Source organism: Oculina patagonica, chromosome 10, assembly GCF_052425735.1.
Source record: "Oculina patagonica isolate OP01 chromosome 10, crgOcupat, whole genome shotgun sequence".
In the NCBI taxonomy this organism is placed as follows: domain Eukaryota; kingdom Metazoa; phylum Cnidaria; class Anthozoa; order Scleractinia; family Oculinidae; genus Oculina; species Oculina patagonica.
Genome location: NC_135767.1, coordinates 498766 through 514009, shown reverse-complemented (window position 1 = coordinate 514009; position 15244 = coordinate 498766). Strand labels below are relative to the sequence as shown.

General features: G+C 39.8%; 1 protein-coding gene across 4 annotated transcripts; it reads left to right on the top strand.

Moving 5' to 3' along the window:
* The first annotated feature begins 261 nt into the window (after window positions 1-261).
* LOC144667125 (uncharacterized) lies at window positions 262-13338 on the top strand. Of its 4 annotated transcripts, none has more exons than XM_078528516.1 (16): window positions 262-472; window positions 1233-1376; window positions 2421-2963; window positions 3358-3436; window positions 4033-4063; window positions 4816-4850; window positions 6153-6237; window positions 6699-6786; window positions 7566-7622; window positions 8301-8688; window positions 9018-9094; window positions 9717-9818; window positions 10302-10435; window positions 10895-11179; window positions 12019-12189; window positions 12833-13338. In XM_078528516.1, exons 2-16 carry the CDS (start codon window positions 1314-1316, stop codon window positions 12843-12845), a joined length of 2151 nt encoding a protein of 716 aa, XP_078384642.1. In that variant the 5' UTR covers window positions 262-472; window positions 1233-1313; the 3' UTR covers window positions 12846-13338. The 4 variants fall into 4 exon arrangements, with proteins under 4 accessions (XP_078384642.1, XP_078384640.1, XP_078384639.1 ...); XM_078528514.1 differs by having other exon boundaries at window positions 263-472; window positions 1236-1376; window positions 12019-12163; XM_078528513.1 differs by having other exon boundaries at window positions 263-472; window positions 12019-12163.
* The last annotated feature ends 1906 nt before the right edge of the window (window positions 13339-15244 follow it).

Genomic DNA, 15244 nt, shown 5'->3' with positions numbered 1-15244 from the left:
ATGTTCGCTGCGAAGGCGGAATTTTTATTTCGGGGCTTGTTTTCTGAGCATTGTGTTAGAATCAACCTAGAAACCGATCAGAGAGTAATCTAAGGTGTTACTTTCTCCCAAAGGTATGTATTGTTTAGATGGCTAAAAGTAGATTGCTGGCGTGGGAGTCCTATTGTTTTCGGACCCTCTGTTTATTTTTGTTTTTATTTACGGGTGCCAATTACGTGACGTCACGCTGCAAAGCGAGGCTTTGTTTGGGCTAAAAGTAAATTCATCAACAACAAACGCGACAGAATTGTTTAGCAGGCAAAATTAACAATATTCTCTGTCGTTGTAGCAGGCGATCTCGGAAAAGTTTTCCATTTTATTTTGCTGGAAATTGAAGGAAAACCCCTTGTAACGTTGGCTTGGTACGGAGAGTCCGTGAAACTGATGTGACTCGCTGGTCATTCATTGATACCGCGTCGCGGCATTGTCAAAGGTAAAGCGCGTGCTTTTCTGCCACCATCAACAAGATCCCGAATGTTTATCTTGGTTGAATTTCTTATTTTTGTGAAATCGTACTTAGCTGAACGTCCTTGGAAAAAGAGCTTTTGTTAACCTGAACTTTCAAAAACCTTTTAAGCGATTTCCTGGTGTTTTATATCTAGCAATCGAGAGTGAAATTGCCATTTTTATTGTTGTTTACACGAAGGAGTCTTTTGTTGTTGTTTATGGCGTGGCGACTCGAGAAGAGAACGATTTTGGTCGAAATTTTTGCAGGTAACACAAGTGATACAAATTGTAGTGAACTTGCTTTAATCTTTGTCGAGTTCTTTCGCTAGTTTTCCGTACTTTGCCAGCTATATTTTTTCATTCAGACAACCATTCTCATTATTGACTCGAACCAATTTATTCAAATCTTGTCCATATGGCATATGAATCAATTAGCGCGGTTTTCTTTGAGACTCGATTTAAGTCTATTCCACGACTCGATTCCCTTTGTTTTATAGAAAAAAACTATTCTTAATCGAACTTAAAATCATGCCCAATAAACTACAGTTGGATAAATTTTTGTAGACGAGCAATAAAATCGAAATCAGCATTGAATTTCCGGCTTTGCGTCGCCTAGCAGTGTTCCGCCTCATGATTCGCCATGCATGACTCAGTCGACTGAAGATTTTAATTTAATGCATCGTTTATTTAAGTACAATTTACTATAAAGATAGTTTTTAAATTTTCCAAATTGCATTCTGTTTTAGCAGCCGTGAAGTCTGCCCGGTCTTCGAAGAAATAGGTTTGCAAGCGGGCTTGTACAGCGTCTTCCGTGTAAAGTCTCGGCGATGGCTAATAAATCAAGTGAAAACGACGTGACAGTCGCTTCTTCAGCATCAAGAGGGACCAGTGTAAGTAATTTCTGATAATTAGTTCACTTACATGTTGCACGAAAGCACATCAATCCAATTGACCGAGTGACAAGAAAAAAAGAACCTGAAATGCAAAGGGTAATATCATATTAATCACCGGCTACCATGAACATAACACGATCGAACCCGGAACAACAAAGTAATCCTGTTTGAGAAAAAAAATGGAAACATTTGAAACATGTTTAAAGTCACATAATGGAAGTTTTCGTGACACCGAACACTGTTAAGTAGTTTTTGCGAAAGAAATACAGTTTTCTTTCACTGGCCGCCGATAAAAATGAACGTGATCCAACAGATATGGAAATAATCACTTTCCCTACCCCTGTTGATAGTGAGTGTCTGATTACATCGAGTTCACGCGAATTCTCGCGTGCCGTGTTAAATTAATTAATAGATAAATAGCGTGCTTTAAAAGGTTTTTATGCATACAACTCTGCTGAAAGCTTTATACCAGGTGTGTTTTTGACTGTCATTATGTCACCAGAGAAGATTTTGCACAAATTTCTTCTGATGTATAGCAGGTTGGGAAATTGAATCCATTCCAACCTCTTTAGTATGGACATCAAAGGGACAGAGAAGACTCTGTATTTTGGAGGTGTCCGTGTTACAGAGGTAGAGCTTATATGAATTTTGGTCTCTTTCGGACCAAGTCGACTGTCTGTAATAGGGAGGTGTCTGTATTATTGAGGTGTCCGTAAGGAGAGGTTCAACTGTAATAATTTGTCCAATTTTGATTATTTTGGAATTTAAAAATTGCTTGTTACAAATAAACAATCCAGAACTTTGCTGTATTTATAATATATGCAGTTTTGTTAGAAAATAAATCCTTAATTTGTGTGCGAACAAGATAGGGCCCCCCCCGGGGGGGGCGAAAACGGGGCGCCGCCCGAAAAAAAAGAGAAAGAAAAAAAAAAATGGGAAAATTAGGGGCAAAAAGAGAGGGGGCGAAAGGCGACAAGGAAAAAAAAAAATTGGAGGGTTGTAGGGGGAATATTACTAAGAAGCCATCTTTCCACTTTATAGATCAGCGTCTCTTCACCAGCAAAAAGTCCAGGAAGACCGTTAAATGTGGAACTCGCACCTAAAGGAGCTCAAGAATCCTGCAGCTCTGCCAACTGTGCATGTGGGACACACACCCCACACAAAATCACTCAGCATAGCAAACACGTCACAAATTGTAAATCTCAGAACTGCTGTTGTAGCCGCGAAGTCCACATGCCTGGTATGGTCTACCAGCACGTCACACCAGCAGTAGCTAATGTTGTGATTGACGCATCAAACCCCACAACCCAGGACTCTAAAACTGCGTCTAAGCATGGAGGGGTTCACTACTGCTCCAGCTGTCCTCCCGGACCACATACCCATCATGTGTACTCGCCAGCTAACTGTCATCCACAGCAACCTGCGTTCATGGATCACGCTCATTGTGGATGCCAACCTGGGTTTGTTGATGGGCATTTTCACTTCCCCCATCAACAGACTCCACCCAGACCTCTCACAGTCATGGCTCATCCACCGCCACTGCTCCTAAGACCTGTTCAGCCACAGCATATGCAACAACATCAGGTAAATGTGGCATCTTTGTAATTTGTTCAGTGGTACACATAGGTATAGACTGCGTCTTAAGTCAAGCCTAGTGGCCCATACAGGCCAGCGCTTATCCTGGTTTCTGTAGCATGAAGTGACTAGGAGTACCAGTATTTCTACTCCCCCCTGGATGGGATGCTAGTCCATCGCAGGGTTACCTCTTGCATTAGTTTGCTGATACCCGTTTATACACCTAACATTGCCCCCACTTCCTTTTAGATTATTGTCCTGATCACATTTTGAGTAGACCCCCCACTCATGACTTTCTTGAATTAAATAATAAGACCAATACATGTATAATAATTGGCCCAGTGATTGAGATAAATTAAAGTTAACATGCCAATCACATGTAATTTTTACATTGTTTCTGCAGGCAATATTGGAACAGGAACTTCGCCCTTATTTTGATGGCAAATGGAAAGGCCTTGGAGATCCTCACCTGTCTAGCTATGGTATTCATACATTGTCCACAAATATTGATTATTCTCTGTAACACTTTCTGTCACATACTCAAAATATTAATTCCTATTAAATTATTTAATTGTTGCCATGTCTCCCTCAGTACCAAAATTAATATACCGGTACCATATTTTCTTGATTAAACACCCACCAATGTTCATTTCAAATGTGGCCTTGTGGACCCGGCTTTTTTTGACTCATGCAGTTTATTCGAGCCCAGAGTTAATATTAAACAAGGCTTTTTATATATATATACATTATTTTTGACAGACTGACATATTTTCAATACATCCCCCTTACAGTGTTTTGTACCTCAAATAAATGCTAAGGGGGTTTAATTTACAACTCTTACTTGGAGACCTGGCTAGTGCATGTGAGATTCTTGGCTTGAGACCAATATTTTATTTTAAATAAAAAAACTGGTAAAATGAATTATTGTAGCAGTTAATTTCATGGTAATTTACATCCTCTTTTTGGTTCTGAGAAAATGCTCGCTTTTCAATTTCTTTTTATCTGGAATTAATTTATCATAACAGGTTTGAAGAATTTGTAACAATAAATTAATTAAATTTATTTTTTGCCTCTAAAGGTGGAAGACCACAGTCATCAGAAGGATCAGTGTAAGTAAAGACATGTCAATTGTCAATTAATTTGAATTATTTTCTTGACAATAAAATGTTTTATCAGGTACACAATAAATTTGATGTTGATCCAAATTTCCCTTATTATCAATAATTTTGGCAGCTTTTTTGAGACCCGCAGCCAAGGGTGTCAAAATATTTAATTTCAAAGTGAATTCCCTGTTGGTGTTCTATAATTACTGCTATTTTAAGTCTCTTGGCACCATGCAACACAGCTCATTCCATTTTTCTTGTGTTAATTAAGTTTCTATCCCATTATCCATTTTCCCTTTATTGTCATTCTTACTTCACAAACATTTGGCCTCGTAAAAAATTAAAGGTGATCATGCAGTCTCAGAGGTAAAGTTTTGAACTGAAATTTTGGTGGTTGTGTTATTCTATCTGCAATGGTGTCTGACTTGAAAATGAAAACAATAATTGTTTTAATTTTCATGACCTTACTGATACCATACAATAATGTGTTGTTTCAGAAAAATATCCCTACTTCCATGGAAGAAAACCGTTTTTAATTTGAATTCCCCCACCCCAAATTGAAGCCAAAATTTTGACAACATTTTAAATTTCAAACGAAAAAACCTTCCGTGGGAGGGGAATATGGATATTTTCTGGAAAAAAAAAAAACAACGTAATGGTATGGTATAAGTAAGGTCAGGCATGAGTCATTTGATTGATTGACATTTTTAATTAATGTTTTTAAACAGTGTTGTAATTTCTTTTTGTTCTATCTGCAGGGCATCAGGAGCATTTATTGGTGAAGCCCAAGCAGGTAAACAGAGGAAATGTACTATGAGTTGTTTAATTTATTTAATACTGTATATTCCTATCTTGGTTTAATTATCTTAAGTACCAGGCAAGGGGGATTAAACATACATGTAAAATTACAGTCGAAGCTCTTGTAAGAGAACACCCTCGGGACGCGAAAAAAGTGTCCACAACTCGAGCTGGCCGCTTATGAGAATGGTTCTCATAAGCAGCCACTAGCGGTGTAGAGGGGTGGATGGCCGCTTACGGGAGCTTGCCCAGCTAACATAATGCTAATATGCATGTAAGTAGTGTTTCGAAATGTAACCGGACATGGATGACGACAAAACAAACACTGAAATATGGTACTGTAATTACTGTAAAATCATTGTGACGAACGGCGATGTGAAGTTGATTGAAAAAAACAAGATACAGAGGTTGCCGCTTACAGGAATGTCCGCTTACGAGAATGTAAAAATACAGAGTTTGTATGGGAGTTAAAACGGGGTTTCAAACAAGAGCCGGTCGTAAGTAGAGCTGTCCGCTAACAAGGGTCCGTTAAGAGAGCTTCGACTGTAATTAATAAAAAATTTATGCACTTGTTCTGCCACAGTTGATGAGTAAAAATGTCATAGAGCCAAACAGCTTAGTTCTCAGTGGGAGCTAGGGACCAGTCACTGTGCATGTGTAAAGAAAAGAGGAAACTTCTCCCTGCTACCCCTTGTCAATGAGTCACTATACCTGCCAACTCTCACACCTTGGGTGTGAGTCTCACGCCTGTGAGTTTTAATAACCATAACCATCACACTTTTCAAAAAAATGTAAACTCAAACCAATGTGAGAAACGAAAACTCCATGTAAAATAAGTAAATGACGATACTTTCCCCTGAAATCTCAGAGTTTTGACAAGAAAAGCATTGGGATTAAGGAGGTCGTGTTTAGCAAAATACATCCATGCACTGGGATCGGGATATGTTCGGAACGTCTTCGGAATACTTCAGGCGTCTTCGGATAAACTTCGGACATTGTCGTATCGTCTTCGGAAATTCTGCAGGCACTCTCATGGTAAAAAACTCATGCCATTGACTCAGAAAAAGTTGGCAGGTATAAGTCACTGACACCACTTGTCAAACTTTGTTGAACCATAATATACTGTACTGGTTTACAATGTAATTGAGTGCACATTGAAGTGTGGCATACATTTTGTATAATGTATTACAGTAGCTGTTAGTGCATATACATGACAGAAATTCGATAAGAATCTATTAAGTTATTTTTTTACAACTTTTTTTTTCAATATATAATCGCTTATCTGATTTATTTTCAGCCCAACATCATCCACTGTTTCATCACAATATCTGCCAGTGGCCAGGTTGTGAGGCTTTTTGTGAGAATTTTCAACAGTTTCTGCAGTAAGTCATCTCTTGCAAAATTATCTCATAATTAATTTTAAAAAGGCTAAAAAAGGGCTAAAAAGTTATTAAGATCTTAAAAACAAAACGTTTTATTCATAATTGTACAGCAACTCTCCCATCAGTGTAAAAAAAATCAACTGATACTATTTGGATTCTGTCCTGTATTCACTTTTCTCTTGTCCTTAATTTAAAAATATTCTCAATTTTGTGTACTCTGTTAGCACAATTATAATTAAGTTTTTAAGAAACAAAATCCATTGTGCATTGTATTTGGCATATCCTTTACGTACATGCATAGTGCTACATGTCTGTGTTGCCTCGTTTTTGTGACATGTTGTTTTGTGTTGGAAAAACACAAAAGGTTATTTAGCTATCATTTAATAGAGTTTATGTCCTTTTTTAATGGATTATCCAGTATTTAAGTATTGTAAGTAACTCTATTTTTCTTTGAATTCTAGTCACCTTAATACAGACCACGCCCTGGATGAACGGAGTACAGCTCAAGCAAGAGTACAAATGCAAGTTGTAATGCATCTGGAATTTCAGGTATATTTAAAGTGAATGGTGTAATCAAATAATAACAAAATTTGTGAACCTTTCTGCATGCATTGTGGGCTTACGATGCTAGATAATCATCTACCGTTCTGTACGCATTGCAGACCTATTATTCTAAATTATTGCCTAGTTCTCTGCATGCACTGCAAGCCTAAAACATTAAGACCATCGTCTAGCTCCCTGTTTGCATTGGAGACCTAAGATGCTAGATTGTTGCCTAACTCTCTGCATGCATTGCGAGCCTATAATGCAAGACTATCGTCTAGCTCCCTGTTTGCATTGGAGACCTATCATCATCATCATCATTGTTCCTTTTCACCCCCTTGGGAGCATAGGGCGTATGATGCTAGATTATTGCTTAACTCTCTGCATGCATTGCGAGCCTATAATGCTAGATTATCATCTACCTCTCTGCACATGTTGTGTGCCTAAACAAAACCACTTAGTTAGTGCCAACTGTTTCCTCCTGACTGGATGGCACTCCTCCAACTCTTCAGTTGGGTGGTTTGTCAATGTTAACACTGTATTCCACCAGGCAGGGGCTTGGCATGCCTGGTTTTACCAGAGCCCTGTTTGCCGGCTTTACCCGTTTCCACCTCCCACGGCGTGGACGTAGGGTTGGATTTTGGGAGGCAATTTATTAACTGAGTGTACTTAAATAACCTGTATTGTTGTGATTTTCGTGTTAATATAACAAAAGGTGGTATGTAAATATAACACCTGCTTGCTCAGGGAAAAGACAAAACATTTTTTTTAAATGTTAATCACAGATGAACAAAGAGCGTGAGAGGTTGTCGGCGATGATGAATCACCTTCATACTCCTAAGGTACAAGTTTTATTTTTTTCTTGGTTTACTGTTATTATTTTAGCACTTAAAATAGTATTTATGGTTAATTGGCTCAGTACTTAAAACACACAGGATAGATTAATTTAGAACACTGGAAGAGTTGTTAATTGCAAGCTGAAGGTGAAAAATTTACTGGGTGCCTTCTTACTTTTTTAAATGACTAAAAATTTCCGTGGTTATGGGTGAAATAGGCAATAACTTACAGTACTGACCAATTAGTGCAAGAATAGCACATTCAAGTATTTATAATTAGTTGTATTGTCTTTAGACTTCAAGATTATGGAACCAAATTGAAGTTTAAAGTGGTTTTGTGTCCCCAATTAGTCCATAAGGGCTAAACACACAGACACAGAAATAAAGTTTTTATCTTATCTTATCTTATCTTTAATTATTGTTATACCCTCAGACGGAAATACATTTTACAAGAAAATTTTGAAAAATTGTGAAAAGAATACTAGTTGAGGACGGCTGCTTTTAGATTATTGTGCTGCTTGAATGAATAATAAATTTATCAATGTGTAACTGCATTGTCGTTTTCGCTCTTCCCATAACCTTTTCTCAACAAATTGTTATTACATGACCCAGGTTTGAGCCTACCTACAAACCAGATTCATAGAAGACAAGTTAAACTTCCATTTTGTCTTTGTTCCACAACAGGTCGCTCAACACACGCCCAATACAAACCCTGACCTAGAAGATGAGGAACACCAACATGTGCCTCACTCCCAAGCACAGCCTCTACTTCATGTTGCACCTGCCCCACCCCCACACCCTCACATGCCTTCTTTAGAAGACATCCCACCGGCGCAGCAATCTCCTACTCTTCAGAGTAGACAGGAGGTCCCTATGTCACCGGAAAGCCCGCCACCGACAATGGGAAGTCCATGCAGGAAACACCCCATCACCCCTCCACCCAACATCACTGTTCATGACATCACCAGCCCAAATGACATCACCGTTGTTGCGACGTCATCTTGTCACATGATGGAAGATAAACCAGTTCACGTGAAAAGAAGGAATGGAGATCCTGACGGGATAGCACTAGGTAAGTTACTCTCCCCGGTGCCGGTCAGTACTAGTCTCCTCGCAGTCGCTATTTGGGTCCTCTCCCGATGCTTCTGTCACGTTTACCTTACGCAAGCTTTTCAGAAGAGTTGTGTGACAGAAACTTTACTTAATTTAATGACCCAAATTAAGCCAAGTATCGACTGGTAAGGAGGCTCTTGTTATAATCAAGTTACCAAAACCTTAGTTACGTTATCTTGAATAATGTTGTTGTAGACATGTCGAAACTACATGTAAACTATATTATTTTTTGTGTGGCAAATAAAAAAAAAAAGATGTTAAACTTGTCGGAATTTGTTTATTTCCCAGATATCCAGCGATCGGCAGATTTTTATCAGAAGGCAGATGTCCGTCCTCCCTTCACATACGCGTCGCTCATCAGACAGGTAACTCTTTAAAACTTTGTTATTTTATAACCCTACAATTTTTATGAAAAAATATTTACTTTCAAGGCAAACATGGCACACTGATCAGTTTTCGCGTTCTTAAAAGTGTTTTATTCCAGTAAATAGTGTTTTAAATGAATGCTGTCGCAAACTAAAATCGTGTTTATCTAAAAGCCAATTACGAAGGAAGCTGTTACATAAACCAATCAGAACTCGAAGGAAAAAACAAGTAATCAGTGGTAACCACAAGCGCGGTGAAATACGTGCGTTAGTTACACCTGACTGGACAAAATACACGGATGTCTCATCTCGATAGGAAGGAGCACGTTGCGCTTTTTCCCTTTATCTTTAGCGTATTACATAGAACTTAATTGTAGGTTTGCATTTCCTTTCCTTCAGTCAAAGTATTTATATATTCCCAGACCTGAGTATGAATTCTCAGTTCTAACGTCGTTGCGTGCGCTTCTTGTACTGTTACTGTAGTTCTGATAATTCGGTGTTAAAACGAAACAAAATCTCCATTCTGATTATTTTTTTTTCTTCTCGTTACCTGTCTGCTTGCTAATGCATCGATACTGTAAGAAGAAATTGGATGTTGATCGATTCAATTTACTACCCACAGGCTATTTTAGATGCCCCCGAGCAGCAGCTTACATTGAATGAGATCTACTCCTGGTTCATTCACAAGTTTGCCTACTTCAGAAGAAATGCTGCCACGTGGAAGGTATGTTGCATTTTCTGTACCCATTCCTTGTAGCCTTGCGGTATTCTAATGGATGGAAAACTTTTTAGACGCCAAAAGTTAAATTTAAATTTAGTTAGAGCGAAATATCCCTTCCCACTCCAGCCATCCCCTGTTTATTGCTTCTTCCCACACCAGATATAGTCCAATCCCTGAACTCTTACTTCCGCGCGCCATAATAGGGGTTCAGGCGGGGAAAGACTCTCTTAGGACTGGCATTTTCTGGAGTAGGGAGAGTTCAGGGACTGCACTATACCAGACACCACCCGTGTATGGCATACATGTAGCTACACGGAAGCTCGTACTTTATTGATTCCGGACGTATCGTGGTAGCTGGTAGCCGGGGAACGCCGTTTGCCAACCTTTAGCCCAGCACAATGTTGCGTAGCGAAAGTGCACGTGTGTTCTTTTCTTACATTTTGCGTTGTTAGTGTACCAACTACGTGATTATTATTACATTAACAGAACGCTGTCCGTCATAACCTGTCCCTTCACAAGTGTTTTGTGAGGAAAGAGAACGTGAAAGGAGCCGTGTGGATTGTGGACGAAGACGAGTACATGAAACGACGACCACAATCTAAAGTCATTCATAGCACCTCGTAAGTTTACTTCTTCGCTTTTTTCTGTTATTAAATAAGATATTTGTTGTTGTGTTCTTGGGTTAGACACTTTACTCTCACAGTGCCTCTCTCCACCCAGGTGTATAATAAATGGGTACTGGCGAGCTGTTAGGGGCAACCTGACATAATGCCGGGGAGTAGCGTGCGATGGACTAGCATCCCAACTAGCGGGAGTAGAAATACTCCTAGTCGCTTTATGCCACAGAAACCGGAGTTAAGCGACAGGGATTGTGATCCACTAGACTTAAAAGACTTTACGATCTTTTAGTTACGGTCTTTAGACAGACATTTCTCGAATGAGACTAAGCAGAAGTTTACAAGATGTCTGGTTAAAGGGATGGAATACTTCCAAAACTTTTAAAACCAATCATCCTGTCCTTGGCGTGATCTTATATAATTAAATCTTTTAATTCATCGTTTAATTTTCTCTCACAACAGCAGGATGATGAAGCAAGAACGAGACCGGCTGATGCAACAAAATGCCTTAGGGGGACTCCCCACGCAAGTAAACCTGCTTCCTGCAGCCGCTTCCAATTCTAATTCCAATAATGCCAGCGAGGATGAAGGCTCGAGTCAAGATGACAGCCGTAAAAGAGGCTCGGACTCGGACACTGGGGACGAGATGCCGGTCCAAAAGCGCCGGGACCTTAGAGACGGAGAGGAAGTAGAGGGCGTGGTCGGTGGTATCACTAAACTGGTGGAGTTTTGCTCTAAAGATATCAAGTAAGTACACTTGACTTTGATTCAGTCTCTGTGAATTCCCCCATGTTTAACCCCCTCTTTTATATTTTCAATATTCGATAAGCAAAATAATATCGAACGCACGCTTTGGTTGTAATTTTTAATTCGAGGGCCGCTAGTTAATAAATTTTTAATGTTTGCCGTCACCCTCTTTTATTTAAGTTGGTTGGTTGGTTGGTTGGTTGGTTGGTTGGTTGGTTGATTGATTGATTGATTAATGGATAGATAGATCGATTGATTGATTGATTGATTGATTGATTGATTGATTGATTGATTGATTCATTGATTCATTGATTTATTGATTGATTGACTGATTGACAACTGTTGTTGAAAAAAGTATTTAAACAGGTGTTTTACAATGCAACTGTTCAAACCGGGGCAAGTTAGGGCCTTTACCATTATGCAGAACTCGCCGGCCAGATTGTTATATTCGAGAACAGAATTCAGTTTTAAGTCAGTTTTGTCCTGTCAAATCAGTCAATGCATAAGTATGATGCACTGTTGGGGTGGATTTGTGCGAAAATCTCGTGAAAAAGGTCCATTTCGCATTCAAAATCACCGGACCGGCCGGCCAGTTCTGACTAATGGTAAGCGCCCTCTTTCAGATCAGTATTCACTCGTCTTCCACTCAATTTATTTAGATAAGTCAAGATTATCCCGGGCTGAATGCTTGAAAATGAATACTATCGAAAAATTCGTTACTTTCGAGGATCGCTGTTTTCAGGGTTTGTCAGTGACAACGACCAAATTTTGTAACTTCCAAGGACCGTAACTTACAATAATGGAGTTAATTTTCTGAAGCTTGTACTCTATTCTTACAGTAGCCAACTGTCCCAGTCTCAAGTACAAGTGAAGCTCGAGCCTCCAGAAGACGGACCAATCATAGCGCTTAACGGCGACAGTGAGTCAGGAGATGATCATTACGATTCTACAGGCATGAACGGGGACACCTTAATGGAGACTGGGGTGAGCGAGGATGAAGTTAGGCAGCGGTAAGATGTAGTTAGCATACTAGGCAGTTCATAGTATATAGAGAGCTTAGGTAGGTTAAACCCGAAAGTGCACGAAATGCGGTCATTTGTGGATACAAATGCTAGCTGAGGGCGAAATCATTTCCCCGAGAAGTCACTGAGCTCGCGGTATTCGTTACCGAAGTTGGCAAGTTAGCGTGACGTGTTATTGCATCATACTGGCGCGAAAACTTTCGTTGTACTCGTGAGTGCTCGTGCTTTTTCTGAGTGGATTACGAGTATCGGAAATTCTTTGAGTGCTTTAACGAAGATTTATCAAAAGCGGCACTTTTTCCCGACAGCGATACGAGAATAAGGGGAATAACGAGAGAGATTTCATTAAGACACATTTTGGCAGTTGTAAACCAACTTTTTTGAGTTAGGCGCGAAAAAAAATCGGGAAATTTTTATTGAACTTCAGATTGGCTAATGCCGATCGGCAGAACAAAGTGAGGTGATCATGTGCTCAGCTCCAGGAATCTCATGTGACAAAAATACACATGTTCATCCTCTGTATCGCGCCTCTACCTACCCGGTTTGAACCGGTTTTTACACAGTAGTAGGCAGGTTTAGTATTGCGTTGTCAATCATATCAGACTTAACTTCTCTCTCTAACTGTTTCTAGGCCCCGAAGTTAATAACGGAGTGCCGCTTGAGAACGAACTTCAATCGTCGCACGATGACTGGAGGGCAGGTGGAGCTGACTGCGACTGCGCAGTGAAGCATGGAGACGCTGTGAATGTGAAAAGCGAAAACAATGTTAAAAATCGACGTGTTGAAGATATTTAAGGTGGAAATCAACGACATTGTGATTAAGTCTGTCCAGATATCAATGTTTTCCAAGTGTGCAGGAAATGAGATCAGTAGGGTAGAGAAAGGAACAGCGATAGAAGAAAAATACTGAATTAACGTAAGTTCGTCGTAGGAAAAAATGACACGAAAGTTAAATAATATTTAAGAACAGGAACGTTTAAACATTTTTTTTATTGTAAAAGACAACAGGCACGAAGAATGATAGGATAATTGAAGATATTGTTTTAATTAGAAAATGCAGGTTTTTTCACAATCTGCGTCTAGTCAGAAATCATCTGAACTTACAACTGTATTGAGAAATAAAGAAGTGAAAAGGAAGTGGTCTTGCAATCAGAATGTCTGTTTCACCCTTTCTGTCCCAAGGTGGAGAAATAAATTATCTTAAGTGACTTTTTTTTGTCTCTTAATCATTCGATTTATTTCCCACTGTTTTTGATGGTTTGCTAATGACTGACCACTGCGTCAGCTGAAATAATATGAAGTACTTCATTCTCTTGCTACTAATAATTGCAGTGTATTGACGCTGCAGTACTATTCATAGTTCATTAGCATCCCCAGTGACGTCATTAGCATTATATAATAAAATGGAATTAATTAGAATTGTCAGTTGTTGCGAACGTTGGCCATGGATAGACTAAGCGCAGTTTTCGAAATGCTGCTCCCGACCAGCGTGGACGACAGGATCCGGCCTCAATTATTTCGGCTTTTAGCCATCTGCGACAACTCAAATTCCTCCAGCTTCTGTCTCTGCACCGGTTCTGGTATCGTCGGCCGTTAACGTGTTATCTCTGGTTGTTGTGAGTCTCTCTTCTGCTTCGCAGCCGTCTTTGCTGGCTACCAATATAAGTTCTGCTTCGACTTCCCAGGTACCCGACAAGCCTCTGAAGAAGGAAAGTTTGGAGGTAATTTTTTGCACTGTCATATTGTTCGGCTGAGCGCCGCTGTAGGATTTTGCTTGGGTGTTTACAGTTCTCGGTTAGGTTTTCTCACGCCCACTGGTTTGCTTTTGCTTCTCACCCATGTGGCGCGCTTCCTCGTTTTATTTCAATTGTTTTCTTTGGGTTTTATTTACTGTTGTCTGTTATTTTTACCGGCGGCAATTTTGTTTTCGTATTTGGGCTGTAATTTTGCTGTTAGCGTGGTCCATTTTCTTAGGTTTTGCATTAATTACTCCTGTGTTGGGTCCCCTGGGCCACGTGTTGCACGTTCAGTACAATGGGCGGTGTTTTTACGATTTTGCAGCGTGATTAATTTCATATTTCCATTTAAAAATATATATATATATATATTTTGTTTTTTCTTTTTGTTTTGCTAGTTTCAGGCAAAACGTTATAGGCCGCGTAGGATCCAATTTCGGAAGTGGATCGAGAAGGACCTGGTGATTATTTTAGACCGATAAGGATCCAATCTCGGAAGTGGATCGAGTAGGGTCTAGTGATGATGTTTTAGGCCGCGTAGGATCCAATTTCGGAAGTGGATCGAGAAGGGCCTGGTGAATATCTTAGACCGATAAGGATCCAATCTCGGAAGTGGATCGAGTAGGGTCTAATGATGATGTTTTAGGCCGCGTAGGATCCAATTTCGGAAGTGGATCGAAAAGGGCCTGGTGAATATCTTAGACCGATAAGGATCCAATCTCGGAAGTGGATCGAGTAGGGTCTAATGATGATGTTTTAGGCCGCGTAGGATCCAATTTCGGAAGTGGATCGAGAAGGGCCTGTTGAATATCTTAGACCGATAAGGATCCAATAAAAGAGTTGGATCGAGTAGGGTCTAGTGATGATGTTTGGGGCCGCGTAGGATCCAATTTCAGAAGTGGATCGAGAAGGGCCTGGTGAATATTTTAGACCGATAGGGATCCAATAAAAGAGTGGGTTCGAGTAGAGTCTAGTGATGATTTTTTAGGCCACGTAGGATCCAATTTCGGAAGTAGACCAAGAAGGGCCTGGTGAATATTTTAGACCGATAAGGATCCAATAAATAGACTTGGATCGAGTACGGTCTTGCCACTAGTTATAAAGACTGTTAAGGATTCAAGCTAGTGTTGGACGGGATTCCGAAGGGGTCTGATGAATTACATTTGTTGACCGTGTAGGTTCCATTGATTTGAAGGTATCGAGAAAGGGTCTGGCTTAACTTAGTCTGCGAAGGATCCAACGTTGCTGGAAAACTCTTTCCGTTTTTCAATTCAATTTCTTTAGTTGGCTCAACTCTTGAAGGAAGT

Bases quoted from the DNA above. Each gene is read 5' to 3' on its own strand.
- LOC144667125 (XM_078528514.1), top strand. From the start codon at position 1,314: ATGGCTAATAAATCAAGTGAAAACGACGTGACAGTCGCTTCTTCAGCA. The intron at 1,377-2,420 runs GTAAGTAATTTC...TCCACTTTATAG, and splicing joins CAGCATCAAGAGGGACCAGT to ATCAGCGTCTCTTCACCAGC. The intron at 7,623-8,300 runs GTACAAGTTTTA...GTTCCACAACAG, and splicing joins ATCACCTTCATACTCCTAAG to GTCGCTCAACACACGCCCAA.